The sequence below is a fragment of the Nerophis ophidion genome, linkage group LG17 (assembly GCF_033978795.1).
Source record: "Nerophis ophidion isolate RoL-2023_Sa linkage group LG17, RoL_Noph_v1.0, whole genome shotgun sequence".
NCBI lineage: Eukaryota > Metazoa > Chordata > Actinopteri > Syngnathiformes > Syngnathidae > Nerophis > Nerophis ophidion.
The window spans coordinates 37,301,887-37,318,064 of record NC_084627.1 but is presented as its reverse complement, the minus strand read 5'-3'; the positions used below and the strand labels follow the sequence as shown (position 1 = coordinate 37,318,064).

General features: G+C 39.3%; 1 protein-coding gene across 1 annotated transcript; it reads left to right on the top strand.

The window, feature by feature from the left end:
* The first annotated feature begins 4,777 nt into the window (after window positions 1-4,777).
* LOC133536395 (major intrinsically disordered NOTCH2-binding receptor 1-like) lies at window positions 4,778-12,016 on the top strand. The gene is given in 3 exon segments (XM_061876887.1): window positions 4,778-4,990; window positions 5,044-5,289; window positions 11,539-12,016. Coding segments are annotated over 3 exon segments (582 nt in total). The 5' UTR covers window positions 4,778-4,855; the 3' UTR covers window positions 11,740-12,016.
* The last annotated feature ends 4,162 nt before the right edge of the window (window positions 12,017-16,178 follow it).

The window sequence follows — 16,178 nt, the reverse complement described above, 5'->3', positions numbered from 1 at the left end:
AAAAATAACATAAAAAATAAACAAAATCTTATATGGAAATTGACCAAAATATGTAGAACCGGAAAAGAGATGACGTCAATGGGGACGCGCAGAGATTACCGGTATGTATATTTTTTTCAAAACAGATTTTAATATTTATTTTTAATTTCTACAAATTAAGTCTAATGTAGTTTTGTATCATGCTCATTTTTTATCAATAGTTTACAATATTGTAAATATATAATACAATATCTAATAATAATGTTTTTTGTTATTTTCTGAAAATATTAGCTAATTTGGAATTTGATGCCTGCAACATGTTTCAAAAAAGCTGGCACAAGTGGCAAAAAAGACTGAGAAATTTGAGGAATGCTCATCACAACACTTATTTGGAACATCTCACATGTGAATAGGCTAACTGGGAACAGGTGGGGGCCATGATTGGGTGTAAAAGCAGATTCCATGAAATGCTCAGTCGTTCACAAACCAGGATGGGGCGAGGGTCACCACTTTGTTAACAAATGCGTGAGCAAATTGTCCAACAGTTTAAGAACAACATTTCTCAACCAGATATTGCAAGGAATTTAGGGATTTCACCATCTACGGCCCGTAATATCATCAAAAGGTTCACAGAATCTGGAAAAATCACTGCACATAAGCGATGATATTACAGACATTTAAACCCTCAGGCGGTACTGCATCAAACAGCGACATCAGTGTGTAATGGATATCACCGCATGGGCTCAGGAATACTTCAGAAAACCACTGTCACTGAATACAGTTGGTCGCTACATCTGTAAGTGCAAGTTAAAACTCTACTATGCAAAGTCAAAGCCATTTATAAAAGGAGTAGGACTAAATAAACTCTGCTTCTTCCTACTTCTTTTCAGACATGCATAAAAGAGAAACTAAAAACATGATGTCTCAGACTGTATTTTATGCATGTTTGAAATAAACTAAGACCACAACTATTATGTGAACAAATATTATTAACTCCTAACATCCTACAGTGAGGGCAATATTTACAGGAGTACTTCAACTTTCAAGCCAAATTTGTATCTCAAATCTACCTTTGAAATTAATTTAAATCCATTTCAGTGCTTGGTTCTCCAAAACAGTACAATTTTAAAATGTCTTTTAGACTTAGACTTAGACAAACTTTATTGAGCCACAAGGGAAATTGTTGGGTAAGAATGGAAAGGATTATGCAGGTATAAAGTAGACTAAAAATGTACCATAGTAGCAATATAAAATATAACATGTATGTAATATTTACATATTATATATATATATATATATACAGTATGTAATATAAACTGATATATTATGTTTTTATATTATATTTCTGTATAATATATACAATATAGGAAATCCTAATTGCCATGTACAATATTACAGTATATGTAACAGCTGCAGCAAAAAAAAAAAAAAGGGCAGCATAAAATAAAATAGAGAGTAGATCCAGCAGAAAATATACATTATAAACAAAGAGAGGTCGCTAACATAGAAGCAGTCAGGTAATAGACAGATATCATCTATAAAGAAAACATTTAAAAAGAAAAGCAATGTGTTTTTCCAATATTTCTTAGCTAAAACAGTTATGGTCTGCATTACGGATGTGACCCCAGGATGCAGAGACCGCAAGCCGAGTGCAGGTAAAATGTATTTAATGAGAAAATGCACATTGGTTTGAGAAACGAGTGCTTTGAGTGAAGAGTTCCGTCAAAACCAATACAACTCTTATGTCAGGGGTGTCAAACTCATTTTACCTCAGGGGCAGCATGGAGGAAAATCTGTGCACACGTGGGTCGGACTATTAAAATTATAGCATTTAAACTAAAAACTAAAGACAACTTCAGATTGTTTACTTTGTCTTACATTGGCCAAAAATAGAACAAACACATTCTGAAAATATTACAATAAAACTACAGCGGTAAACTTTAGATCCATGAAGGAAAGATGAAAGTGAATGAATTTTTATAACTGAATAAATTTACATATGCATAAAAAATAGTTTTCTTTTGTATTATTTTTTTTTAACAAATTAATGTTTATGACAACCTTTTTCCAAAACACAATATAGAATGTGACATATAACGGGATATTGCATACATTTATCATTTGTTTTCAAAACGGACCCCAAAAATGTACTGTGGGACCCCATTTTCATGACTTGATGGGGTCCCTAGGACCCCATTTTGAAAATTCCTAGCACCAACACTGACAGAGTATTGCTGCTGTGGCCTACGGGCCAGTTCTAATACTAACCAATTATCATCCCATGGGGCCATAGATAATTCATATGCGGGCCTTGACTTTGACACATAGGTCTTAAATTGAGGTACTAGTATATTGTAAAATATTCTTGCCTACCACCAGTCTTCCTCTCAGGGAATAAAACACACCGGTCAATCCCAAATTCTTTTGGATGACAGGTATGTTGAGTAAGGACCACCGAGACAGAATAGCACTTGGCCAAGTTTTACTAAAGCTTTAGGAGACCAGCCCTTACATTGCTATAATAGCAGCATCAAGAAGCGGTCTGAAAATCAAACGGAAAGAGTCAGCTTATTTAGTATGAAAACAAGAAATACAGCCTTATTATTCTAAACTGATAAGGTAAAAAAGGGAGTACATTATACTCCCAATACACATTCTAGCGCAGGGGTCTCAAACTCAATTTACCTGGGGGCCACTGGATGGAGAGTCTGGGTAAGGCTGGGCCGCGGGAAAATATTTCTTTACATTTTTTTTTGCATACTCCTCAGCATGTCTAGTTGTATAATGACGTTTCAAATTGTATCCCTTGTGCACCGCAACTTTCTCTGTGCAAATACGACACATCAGGGTGCCGCTGTGCTCAACAAAGAAATATTGCATCGTCCATTTTTCCTGGAATTGTCTTTGCTCATCACTAACCTTTCGCTTCACTGCAGGCTTTGAAAAAAGACAAGTTTGGGGTAGTGGAATATATTTTTTATTTAGCCGACGCACGGAGAATAATGTTATTTCCGCAATGTGTGTCGTTACGCTTTTCCTCCCTACAGCAACACGGCGGTCAGAAGATAATAGCCGGGAAAGTACCGGGATAGCGAGCACAAAAAAGTGCCGGCTCCCGAAGTGTTATCCGGCGTCACATAGAAATATATGTAGTGTTCATAGTGTGAGGCAATGCAAATTAAACAATAATAAAAAAAAAAAACGGTTTGAATTGGTCGAGGTTATCAGTGACTGTTATTACTGATGGACAGGTGTCGCGGTGTGACTGCAGCTGGGCAAGTAAGAAAACCCTCATCTCCATGACAACGTTTCTGTCGCTTTCACTCATTTGCCGCTTTTCCACTAACGCAGAGGCAGGCAACCCAGAATGTTGAAAGAGCCATTTTGGACCCAAATAACAAAAATCGTCTCTGTCTGGAGCCAATGGGAGGAGAGGATGGGAGGGCTCACCGTGGAGTTTACAGTTACGGTAGCACAATTAGCCTCGAACGGGCTAACATAACGACTACCGTGTTACACGTCCGATTCGCCCAGCGACTCTCTGTTGAAGTAGTGCACTGGGGTCCAGTGCACTATATATGCACTGGGGTCCAGTGCACCACAGTTTTGTATTGTAGCTCGGTCCTTTGGCGGAGTGCTTAGGAAGTTACCGGCCCACTCGTCTCCCCAGCCCGGACTGTTTACAGCGGGCACGGGGAAGGGAGTGAGAGAGTCACACACAGTGACAGAGAGAGGGCCAGCAGGCTGGCGAGCAAGGGAGGAAGAGCGCGTGTGGGTCTAGTGGAAAAGTGGCAAAACGTATCTCTGCTTGCATCACGCAGGTGACGTCAGTGTTTGGCCCTCGAGAGCCAAATACCACACCGTGATTGGTGGATTCCTTCAGCTCCGCACACAACGCTGTCAAGCGCCATTCATATAAAACTTGCGGGCCGCACTAACATTAAACTTTCATATTAAGGTGGGGGCCGCAAAATAACCTCTCGGAGGCCGCAATTGGCCCACCGGCCACATGTTTGAGACCCCTGTTTTCTAGCCCCTTCAGGGTAAGGCACAGAGTTTACTAGCGGACATAAGATAAAGACCAGAAGTGTTCACATGGGAAAATATTAGCTGCTTTAAACATGACTATGGACTAAAAAAGAACACTTAAAAATATCTCTGTGACAGACTTCTCAAGCCGTCGTGCGGGTTCCAAAGACCGTCAAGGAAGGACAGAGCGGCGGCACATTTAGACTTCTTTATTTTTCAACAAAAACTGCTTCTCAGCTGCTCCGTCTGCCGCTCGCTCTTCCGCTTACCTTTCTGCTTCAGGCGTCGTCGGCTCTCTCGCGCTCTCAGTCCCTCTCTCTCCGCGTCAGCTTCCCTCTGGCTCCTTCTAGTGTCTCCACCTCTCTACCTGACGTTCACGGCTGTCGCCCTTTTATACAGTGCGAGAGGATTACTCAATTGTCCCCAGGTGCGCGACCCACTCAACTGATCTTGATTGCGGCGTCGCTCCCCGTCTCGCTGCTCGCTCGCCGCCATCTTGGGCCAGGCTACGGTGTGCCCTACCTCGCTGTCGGACTGCCGGCCACGCCTCCTCGCTGCCATCTTGGGCCAGGCTCCGGCGTGCCCTGCCTCGCTGTCGGACTGCCGGCCACGCCTCCTCGCTGCCATCTTGGGCCGGGCTACGGCGTGCCCTGCCTCGCTGTTGGACTGCCGGCTCCGCCTATCCACAATCTCATTCTTCACAATACACACGCTGATAATCCCTCCGGTGGTCAGATGGAATTACACACACTTGTAAGTGATCCAGGCTCATAAATATATTATTACGGTCTGTAAAAAAAAATCCACCCAGCTAACATGACAGAGTGAAGGCTGCAACTGAGCCAGAATGAACATTTCTGTTTTACCGAACAACAACAACCCGCAGAAGTTCCTCCAACTGGACGTCCGGACGCTGCCGGTAACTCAGCAGATGTTTGAAGTTAAGACTTGAAATAATGTGTCTTCTCAGGTGGTGTGGCACGTACTTGTGTTACGTTACTGCACAATGAAGTGAAATGAAGTCTCTCTCATTAGCAGAATGTGTTGGAGAAAAGAGCAAAGATGGAAAGGGGGTCATCGTCCTCCCCAGAGCATACCGTGATGTTTGCGGAACGATTTCACGAGCAAGGCGTCACTCCCGGCCGCCTGCAGTCCCACATTAAGAGCAACCCTCTGTACGCCGTGACGGATGCAAGGCACATCAAAGCATACACACCTTCGTGGACCATCAAGGAATACACCACACAAAGCAGCCATGGCAGAACCACAGACGTTTTACAGGTAATGAAGAGCAGTAATTGGTGCAAAGACAGAAACGTACTAACTGGCTGGAAGAAAGTATTTACTTAAGGAATGTTTTGATCTTCAACATTACTTTTTTATTATTATTAAACTCCCGAAGGGCGCTGCACTCCACCCAAAAGCTGATGTAAACGCCCCACATTTACATAAACTAAAAAGGTGATTATAATTTGCTTGAACTAACCTTTTAAAACCCATGAACATTACTTAAAGGCCTACTGAAACCCACAACTACCGACCACGCAGTCTGATAGTTTATATATCAATGATGAAATATTAACATTGCAACACATGCCAATACGGCCTTTTTAGTTTACTAAATTGCAATTTTAAATTTCCCGCGGAGTTTCTTCTTGAAAACGTCGCGGAATGACGTATGATGACGCGTGTTTGTGACGTCTCGGGTTGGAGGGGACATATTAGCCCAGCACCACTTGCGGCTAAAAGTCGTCTCTTTTCATCGCATAATTACACAGTATTCTGGACATCTGTGTTGCTGAATCTTTTGCAATTTGTTTAATTAATAATGGAAAAGTCAATGTAAAAAGATGGAGTTGGGAAGCTTTAGCCTTTAGCAACACAAACACACTGTGTTTCCTTGTTTAAAATTCCTGGAGGTGAAGCTTTACTATGGATCAGAGCGGTCAAGCGAACATGGTTCCCGACTACATGTCAACCGGCAGGTTTCGGTGAGAAAATTGTGGTAAAAAGTCTCCTCTTACCGGAGATCAGCAGAGCTTCTGTTCCCTCAGAGACTGGCGTCCACACACCCGTAGCCACACCCATCCGAATATCAGGTACTATTTAACTCACAAAAACACTAGCAACACAATAGAAAGATAAGGGATTTCCCAGAATTATCCTAGTAAATGTGTCTAAAAACATCTAAATCGCTCCTAATGCAATCGCCTTTTTTTTTTTTTTTTTTTACTTTATTTATTTTTTCTAGTCCTTCACTAGCAATTTCCTCATCCACAAATCTTTAATCCTCGCTCAAATTAATGGGGAAATTGTCGCTTTCTCGGTCCGAATAGCTCTTGATGCTGGAGGCTCACATTAAAAACAATGTGAGGATGTGAGGAGCCCTCACACCAGTGACGTCATCGTCTGTTACTTCCGGTACAGGCAGGGCTTTTTTATTAGCGACCAAAAGTTGCGAACTCTATTGTCGATGTTCTCTACTAAATCCTTTCAGCAAAAATATGGCAATATCGCGAAATGATCAAGTATGACACATAGAATGGACCTGCTATCCCCGTTTAAATAAGAAAATCTCATTTCAGTTGGCCTTTAATGAGGTTTACGACGTTAAGGTTAACAAATCCAGATTATGTGATCTTAAACCTGTTGATGTACAAAACCCAAAACCAGTGAAGTTGGCACATTGTGTAATTCCATCCAAACATTTTCTACCGCTTATTCCCTTTGGGGTCGCAAGGGGCGCGGATGCCTATCTCAGCTACAATTGGGCGGAAGGCGGGGTACACCCTGGACAAGTCACCACCTCACCGCAGGGCCAACACAGATAGATAGACAACATTCACACTCACGTTCGCACACTAGGGCCAATTTAGTGTTGCCAATCAACCTATCCCCAGGTGCATGTCTTTGGAGGTGGGAGGGGCCTATCCCCAGGTGCATGTCTTTGAAGTGGGAGGGGCCTATCACCAGGTGCATGTCTTTGGAGGTGGGAAGAAGCGAGAGTACCCGAAGGGAACCCACGCAGTCACGGGGAGAACATGCAAACTCAACACAGAAAGATCGGTATTGAACCCAGGATTACTCAGGACCTTCGTATTGTGAGGCAGACACACTAACCCCTCTTTCGCCGTTCTGCCCCACGTTGTGTAATTCGTAAATAAAAATTTCACGATCCGCCTCCCGGATCAGACATAGTTTTGTTCTCGAGTCCTTTTGTGTGATTTATTTTCGGACTCTTCTGATCCCTTAGTTTGAGCACTTCCTGTTTCATTTTGTCACCATGGTTACTTGATTTGTTCCACCTGCTATGCTTTTTACGCACACCTGTTTCTTATTGTTTGGTTTAGTATTTAAACCTGCCTGCTACCAGAGTTCTGTCTGGATGGTTTGTTTGCTACATGCAACAGTCACGTTTGTTTCTCTTCCTGGTATCTATCATTGCTAAGTCTCGTCTTAGCTTCTGTGCATTCGGCACGCTATTCTTGGACTTTGTTAACTGCATGCTAAGTTTAGCATTAGCTTCTTGTGCGTTGGCACGCTGTGTGTTTTCCCTTTTGTACCAGTGTTATTTTACCTTTTTGTATTAAACAAGATCCTACCTGCAATCCTGCCTTGTCCTGGTCCTGCTGCATCTTGGGGTGACACCTCGCGCATCCAATATGCGATCCAAACCTAACATAAAAACAGAATACAATGATTTGCAAATCCTTTTCAACTTATATTCAATTGAATAGACAAGATATTTAATGTTCGAACTGAGAAACAACTTTTTTTTTGGGGCAAATAATCATTAACTTAGAATTTAATGGCAGCAACACATTGCAAAAAAGGGGCATTTTTTTTACCACCGTGTTACATGGCCTTTCCTTTTAACAACACTCAGTAACCTTTGTGAACTGAGGAGATCAATTTTTGAAGCTTTTCAGGTGGAATTCTATCTCATTCTTGTTTGATGTACAGCTTAAGTTGTTCAACAGTCCGGGGTCTCCGTGGTCGTATTTTAGTCTTCATATTGCGCCACACATTTTCAATGTTAGAGAGGTCAGGAATACAGGCAGACCAGTGTAGTACACACACTATTTTACTATGAAGCCAGGCTGTTGTAACATATTGCTTGGCATTGTCTTGCTGAAATAAGCAGGGGCATCCATGATAGCGTTGCTTGCATGACAACATATGTTGCTCCAAAACCTGTATGTACCTTTCAGCATTAATGGTGCCTTTACAGATGTGTAAGTTACTAAGTTACTAACACACCCTCATACCATCACAGATGCTGGCTTTTGATCTTTGCTCCTATAACAATCCGGATGGTTCTTTAGGTGGGAAACGCACGACCCGCCACTGAGTAAATCTGCACAGCAGATATATGCATTTATAACAACAATATGATTTGCCTGAGCTGCTGCACAAGACAGATTTAAAATATGTATCTATACATTGTTTATTTTATGTATTTACTATTTTAACTTGGGACATCCCTTGGGCCACAATGTGGACACTAGCAGGCCAGATAGATTGGGATTTGTGGCACACACAATAAGTGTAAAACCAGTATGTATATTTTTACATTCCCCATAAAAATGAGGTGTCAGCACATTTTTCAGTCCTTCCATGCGTTTGTCTGACTTTGTAAAATGCTAGAATTCGCGCTGCTTTTGTCAATACGAGGACTATGAGATGGTTGTTTTCCCGAGATCCAAGTGAACTTGGACCGGAGATGGCGTGAAAGTAGAGACATCTTTTATTTTAACACTATAACTAAAAAAAAACAGGAACAAAAAAAAAAGGCGTGCACAATGGCGGAGAACAAACTTGACTAATGAAAACAAATTGGACCGGAGATGGCGTGAAGGTAGAGACATCTTTTATTTTAACACTATAACTAAAAAAAAAACAGGAACAAAAAAAAGGCGCGCACAATGGCGGAGAACAAACTTGACTAATGAAAACAACTTGGACCGGAGATGGCGTGAAGGTAGAGACATCTTTTATTTTAACACTATAACTAAAAAAAAATAGGAACAAAAAAAAGGCGCGCACAATGGCGGAGAACAAACTTGACTAATGAAAACAACTTGGACCGGAGATGGCGTGAAGGTAGAGACATCTTTTATTTTAACACTATAACTAAAAAAAAACAGGAACAAAAAAAAAGGCGCGCACAATGGCGGAGAACAAACTTGACTAATGAAAACAACTTGGACCGGAGATGGCGTGAAGGTAGAGGCATATTTTATTTTAACACCATAACTAAAAAAACAGGAACAAAAAAAAAAGGCGCGCACAATGGCGGAGAACAAACTTGACTAATGAAAACAACTTGGACCGGAGATGGCGTGAAGGTAGAGGCATCTTTTATTTTAACACCATAACTAAAAAAAACAGGAACAAAAAAAAGGCGCGCACAATGGCGGAGAACACACTTGACTAATGAAAACAACTTGGACCGGAGATGGCGTGAAGGTAGAGACATCTTTTATTTTAACACTATAACTAAAAAAAAACAGGAACAAAAAAAAGGCGCGCACAATGGCGGAGAACAAACTTGACTAATGAAAACAAAAACTTGCACAAAGGCAGAAACTATGAACTATAAACACAAACTTACTTGGCATGGAGCTGTGAAACATGACATGAAGCAGAGTGGAGGTAACATGGCATGACGTGAGTAGAGGTATCGAGGGTGATAGACGGTGGTAGAAGGTGATGTTACCAGGACGAAAAACAGAAACAGACATGATCAGTGAAAACAGGTGTGCGAGTGCAAAACGTGAGACAGGTGAAAACTAATGGGTAGTCATGGTAACAAAACAAACCAGGAAGTGCAAAAACAGGAACTGAGTGTCCAAAAAACAAAACATGATCACACAGACATGACAGCTTTTTCAGAAAGTTGCAGCAGAAGTGGCCGTGTTTTTTTTTTTCAATGACATTGAATCAAATGATGAATTTGTTATCAATGTGTTAAGTGGTCCCTGTGACCTTAAAAAGTGTAGGATTTCAACAACAATATGAAAACAATTACTGTATTGATGTTTTACTTTTAAAAGTAGACACTAGATGGCAATATATGCACATACTTGGAGCTCATTGTCACATTATTGTACTGCACTAATTGACTGTAACTAATACTTATAATTATAGATAAATACAGAATTGTCTGCTGTCAGAATAATTGTATCGAAGTTATCACAAAGCTTTGTGTTGAAATACATTCCCATCGAGAAGACCAAAGTTGTCTTTGAACCTACCAAGCAGAAGGCTTGTAAAACTCCACTGTGTAGGATGGGAAGCAACATGAAGGTGTTCTGTTTCTTTCATGTATTGTAATCAAAAGAAAGATATTGATTGAGCCAAGAACTACAGAGCGGAGAGGAAACAGGACCTGACTCCCCTCCAGGCACCGCTTGTTTGAACTGTATTACAACCTTTTTTTTTTTTAACTGTTGTAATCAAAGGCCATGGCTGTTTACGACCCACATCCCTTAGAAACAGCTGCTGTTTGAAAGTCCAAATAAGAGGTGGCGTACAATCAGAGTGTGCTGGTGATTGTACAAGAGTACAGGCCAAATGTTTTCTCCTCAATTGAGCCAAATGTAATTGTCCTTGATAAATTCTTTGCTTCTTGTCTTGTTTAATATACCGTATTTCCTTGAATTGCCGCCGGGGCGCTAATTGATTTAAAACTTCTACTCACTCCTGCGCTTACCAAAGGCATGCGGTAAAAGTATGCATGCGCTAATTATTTTAAAACCTCTTCTCACTCCGGCACTTACCAAAGGCATGCAGTAAAAAATTTGAGTGTGATGTAAGCTTGGACCTAAATACTACTGAATAGCTCTTAATCTTCTTCCGTTTATGCGATTTTAAATTACCGGTATTGAAATCAGCCTCCTCCATTTTGAAAATGATGACAGGGGAAGTGTCACTCGTGACGTCAAGAGTTTGACCAGGCGGTAATACTAAGCTTGCGCTAATTATTTTGCGAAGCGAGTTTGACCCCGGCAGTAATTCAAATACTGTATTTCATCAATATTTGAACCCGACATCTGCTGTTGTCCACATGTTGCAGACATTGTCCTTGAATGCTCGACAATTGTGTGTCCATCTTAAAAATTTATTAATGTTCCAACACATTTACACATGCACATAAAGACCATTTGTGATTTATAGTGCTAACGCTTGTTTATAAATGAAAGACTATCATCACACTTCAACATCTCTAACATGTAAATGCTGCCTCTTTGATAGGTGAATGAATGGATGGAAGGATGGATGAAAAGGCTTCATTTCATTGCATTCTCTGAAATTGTCCAGAATAAAACTCTGCAATCATTGAGGAATAATGTAAATCGTTTTTAATACTTATACTCATCATAATAGTTGCGTTGTATTTTTATTTGTGTGAATTGTCATAAATCTTTTGGCAGCTGTAAATGAACTGTTATCATACTCTTGCAACTGAGGCAAAATCTTCATAAAGCTCTGTAATGATGCATATGTTCTTGTTTGTTGCTCACCTAGGATGAAGAGAAGACACCCAAAGATCTGGACTTTTGGCTGGAGGATCTGCACACACCGGGATTTGACGCATTACTGAAGAAAACAGAGGCCGAACAGCGACGGAAAAAACTTCACAAGATAATTCTCATCATCGGTTTGTCTATCAGTGTCATTATCGTCGTCATCGTGGTCCCAGTGGTGGTGCTAGAAAAGAAAGTCTGATTGAAAATGGTCTTGGTTCCAGTTAACCTAGGAAACAATGACAGAGTTTAGATGAGGTTTTATGAATTTCCGTTGCAAAATGTAGTTATGAAAATTATACACTTTGGAGTCTGTACATGTTGCTTGGCATGTAAACAACTTTGTGAGCCCAGTTCAGTTTAGTTTTAAAATTGGTTTGAATAAACAATGTTTACAATCTAGCCTTCATTTATACTTCTGCCAAACCCTTTGGTAAGTGCCCAAATGGGACGTTTTAACCAATTGGTGACGTCAACGGATATCTCCATATATGGTGAAGTTCTACCCGAAGAGCTTGGCGCGAGTCCGCCATTATAGTCCTACGTAGTTAAACAAGTCCTTGCTTTCCCCTCTATTCTCTTGTTGTGGGGCAGACCGGCTCGTATATGCACATGAATCCTCCGCTGTTGTCATTTCTAATACAAAGCAGCGTATAGTTCAAACTTGTATGTCCGCGGACATACTAGTTTGAACTATACGTTTAACATCTATAAGTTTAAAAAAATCAAAGTTGCTGACCCGGTTGTGACATTCTGTGAAATACCCCACATTGTCATTGTGGGGTATTGTGTGTAGAATTTTGAGGGGGGAAAATATTTATTTCACTTGGGAATAAGGCTGTAACATCCATCCATCCATCCATTTTCTACCGCTTATTCCCTAACATAAAAGTTTCTATTTATTTCATTTGGACGGTATATTTTATAGCAGGGGTCACCAACGTGGTGCCCGTCAGAACCAGATGAGTCGCCCGCTGGCCTGTTCTAAAAATAGCTCAAATAGCAGCACTTACCAGTGAGCTGCCTCTATTTTTTTAATTTTGTTTATTTACTAGCAAGTTGGTCTCGCTTTGCTCGACATTTTTAATTCTAAGAGAGACAAAACTCAAATGGAATTTGAAAATCCAAGAAAATATTTTAAAGACTTGGTTTTCACTTGTTTAAATAAATTAATTTATTTTTTTACTTTGCTTCTTATAACTTTCAGAAAGACAATTTTAGAGAAAAAATACAACCTTAAAAAAATAAATTAATTTATTTTTTTACTTTGCTTCTTATAACTTTCAGAAAGACAATTTTAGAGAAAAAATACAACCTTAAAAATAATTGTAGGATTTTTAAACACATATAACTTTTTACCTTTTATATTCCTTCCTCTTTTTTCCTCACAATTTAAATCAATGTTCAAGTATTTTTTTTATTTTTATTGTAAAGAATAATAAATACATTTTGATTTAATTCTTCATTTTAGCTTCTGTTTTTTCAACGAAGAATATTTGTGAAATATTTCTTCAAACTTATTATGAATTAAATTCAAACAAAAAATATTCTGGCAAATCTAGAAAATCTGTAGAATCAAATTTAAAATCTTATTTCAAAGTCTTTTGAATTTCATTTAAAAATGTTGTTCTGGAAAATATAGAAGAAATAATGATTTGTCTTTGTTAGAAATATAGCTTGGTCCAATTTGTTATATATTCTAACAAAGTGCAGATTGGATTTTAACCTATTTAAAACATGTCATCAAAATTCTAAAATTAATCTTAATCACGAAAACTTACTAATGATGTTCCATAAATTATTTTAAAATTTTTTTCAAAAAGATTCGAATTAGCTAGTTTTTCTCTTCATTTTTTTCGGTTGAATTTTGAATTTTAAAGAGTCGAAATTGAAGATAAACTATGTTTCAAAATTTAAATTTTTTTTTTTCGTGTTTTCTCCTCTTTTAAAATTTTCGATTAAGTGTTTTTTTCATCATTTATTCCCTACAAAAAACCTTCCGTAAAAGGAAAAAAATGTACGACGGAATGACAGACAGAAATACCCATTTTTTATATATGTATACAGATTTATTTATTAAAAGTAATTTCAGCAAATTGGCTATTTCTGGCAATTTATTTAAGTGTGTATCAAACTGGTAGCCCTTCGCATTAATCAGTACCCAAGAAGTAGCTCTTGGTTTCAAAAAGGTTGGTGACCCCTGTTTTATAGGGACGGTATAGCTCGGTTGGTAGATTGGCCGTGCCAGCAACTTGAGGGTTCCAGGTTCGATCCCCTCTTCCGCCATCCGTCACTGCCCATGTGTCCTTGGGCAAGACACTTCACCCACCTGCACTGGTTTAAATGTAACTTAGATATTGGGTTTCACTATGTAAAGCGCTTTGAGTCACTAGAGAAAAAGCGCTGTATAAATACAATTCACTTAATTTCTATTTGGAACGACCATGCGCAGCATGAGGTGCATTATGTATTATCTGTGGTAAAAGTAACCAAAAGAAATGTTATTTATTATGTAAATACCTGGATTGACATAATACCACACTCTTCACCCCCCCGCCCCCCTTAAACCGAGTGTGGACATGAACACGCATGCGCCGGCCTAATGGAAGAGCTAAAAACTACAACATGGCTGACGGGGAATAGACACAGTCAAAGTGGAGGCACGTCAATAAGACCACCCACAAAATGACAATATATGCAATATTTTGACCAAAGAACTACCATTACACGTTATGTAGACCACAAGGAAGTGTTTTTATTGTAGAAATAACACCATATGATCCCTTTAAATCACAAGTGAAAAGCAATATCTATTTCTATTCCCTTTTGGCAGTTTCCAATTATGTTTGATGTTTTTGTTTTAATTCCAAGAGAAAACTGTATAAAGGATTTTGGCCATGTGTAAATATTAATATCTGTGTTGAATGATGCGGACACGCTTGTTACTGGAAACGTTCTAATATTCTGCCTTGGAGACTTTGTATGTGTAAGTAATATGTAACTATAATTGTTTGATACTTGTTCATATAAAAACATGTGCTGTTTAATATTGCATTATTATGGGAGCCTGGGCTTTCTGCTCCACTGCTCCCAGTCTGTGGAACGCTCTCCCTGACCACCTGAGGGCACCTCAGACTGTGGATGCTTTTAAAAAAAGGCTTAAAAACCTATCTTTTAAAAAAAGCCTTTTTATAGACATGCATGCTGGTTCTAGCTATTGGGCTGTTTCTAGTTGTATATTTTATTTGTTTTTATTATCTTTTTATTATTATTATTACTATTTTTTTTACACTGTGGCACTTTGAGGTTGTTTGCTCAACGTAAAGTGCTTTTTTACAAATAAAATCTATTATTATTATAATTCCATGGACACTTATTACATATGTCTAGCACAGGCCTGGGCAATTATTTTGCTTCGGTGGGCCAAATTTAGAGAAAAAAATGTGTCTGGGGGCCAGTGCATCTACTTTTAGGAACACTAATACAAAACCTCACAATAATGTCTGATTGAATGCTAAAAACGTTATGACTGCCTTTAAAAAAGGAATAGAATTTTAAATTTTTTTACTAAATGAGACACCCAGAATGTACATGAAAATAAAGAGTGTGGGATTTACAATATTAACTATAAAGGCTAAAACACTGAATATTGACAACATATGAACGTCACACCCACTCTCGATCGACATATTTTACAAACAAGCAAAACGCAAAAAACACAGCGAAGTTTTAACGCAATGGTTAAAAAAAAAAAAAAAATCACTCTGTAGAAACGCATCCTCACTGCTTGGTGCCTGGTCTGAAGTGCTGTGACATAGATTACCACAATGTGGAGGGGGGCATGGCCTGCCGTGACCCAACACCGGCCTCAAAGACTGCGACAAGTGGGTAGATGGCCCAGGGGGGCCTGTTATCTAATTACCTGTCGCCTTTATTAGCAGCAGCCGGAAGTGAGACACGTTGGAGTGGAAGCCAGAGAGAGAGAGAGAGAGACACACTGACTCAGAAAAATATATTTTGCTGGAAAGCAAAAGCCTTGCACGATTTATGAAAATAAATCAGTGTTGTACCTTGAAATCCAGGCTCTTGTGGCAGTGTGTGGTGGTCCGAGGAACACACTAGAAGGCAAACTCGACACATAGTGACTATTATACCATGCAAAAGCGCAGATTCCAACCATTGAAATACTTTATATAGTTCAAGACTTACGGTCTTTTGAAAACATCACTGCACATCATAATGGCAGATACACTTTCCATCTTAAAGATCCCCAAAAATATATTTGGGAATGTCCAGCGGGCCAGATTGAAAATCTGAATGGCCGCGTTAATTTGCCCAGAAGGAGGAAACATTAAACCATTCAGTAAAAAAACGTAAAATTCTATTCTGTTTTTTTTAGGTGGTCGGTCAAAGTTTTTAGAACTCTATTGGACGTTGTGACTTTTGGTTTTAGTGTTCCTGAAAAAAAGGGACCCAAAGACACATAATGTACAGCACATTTTTACAGCTAAAAGTGTATACAGTATATAATTTATACACAAATAGGCTCCCCAGACACATTTTTTCTCTCAATAAGGCCCCCCAAGTCAAAATACCTGCCTAGCTGTTTAAGAGGCGAGCCGATGTCATCCGCTATTGTTA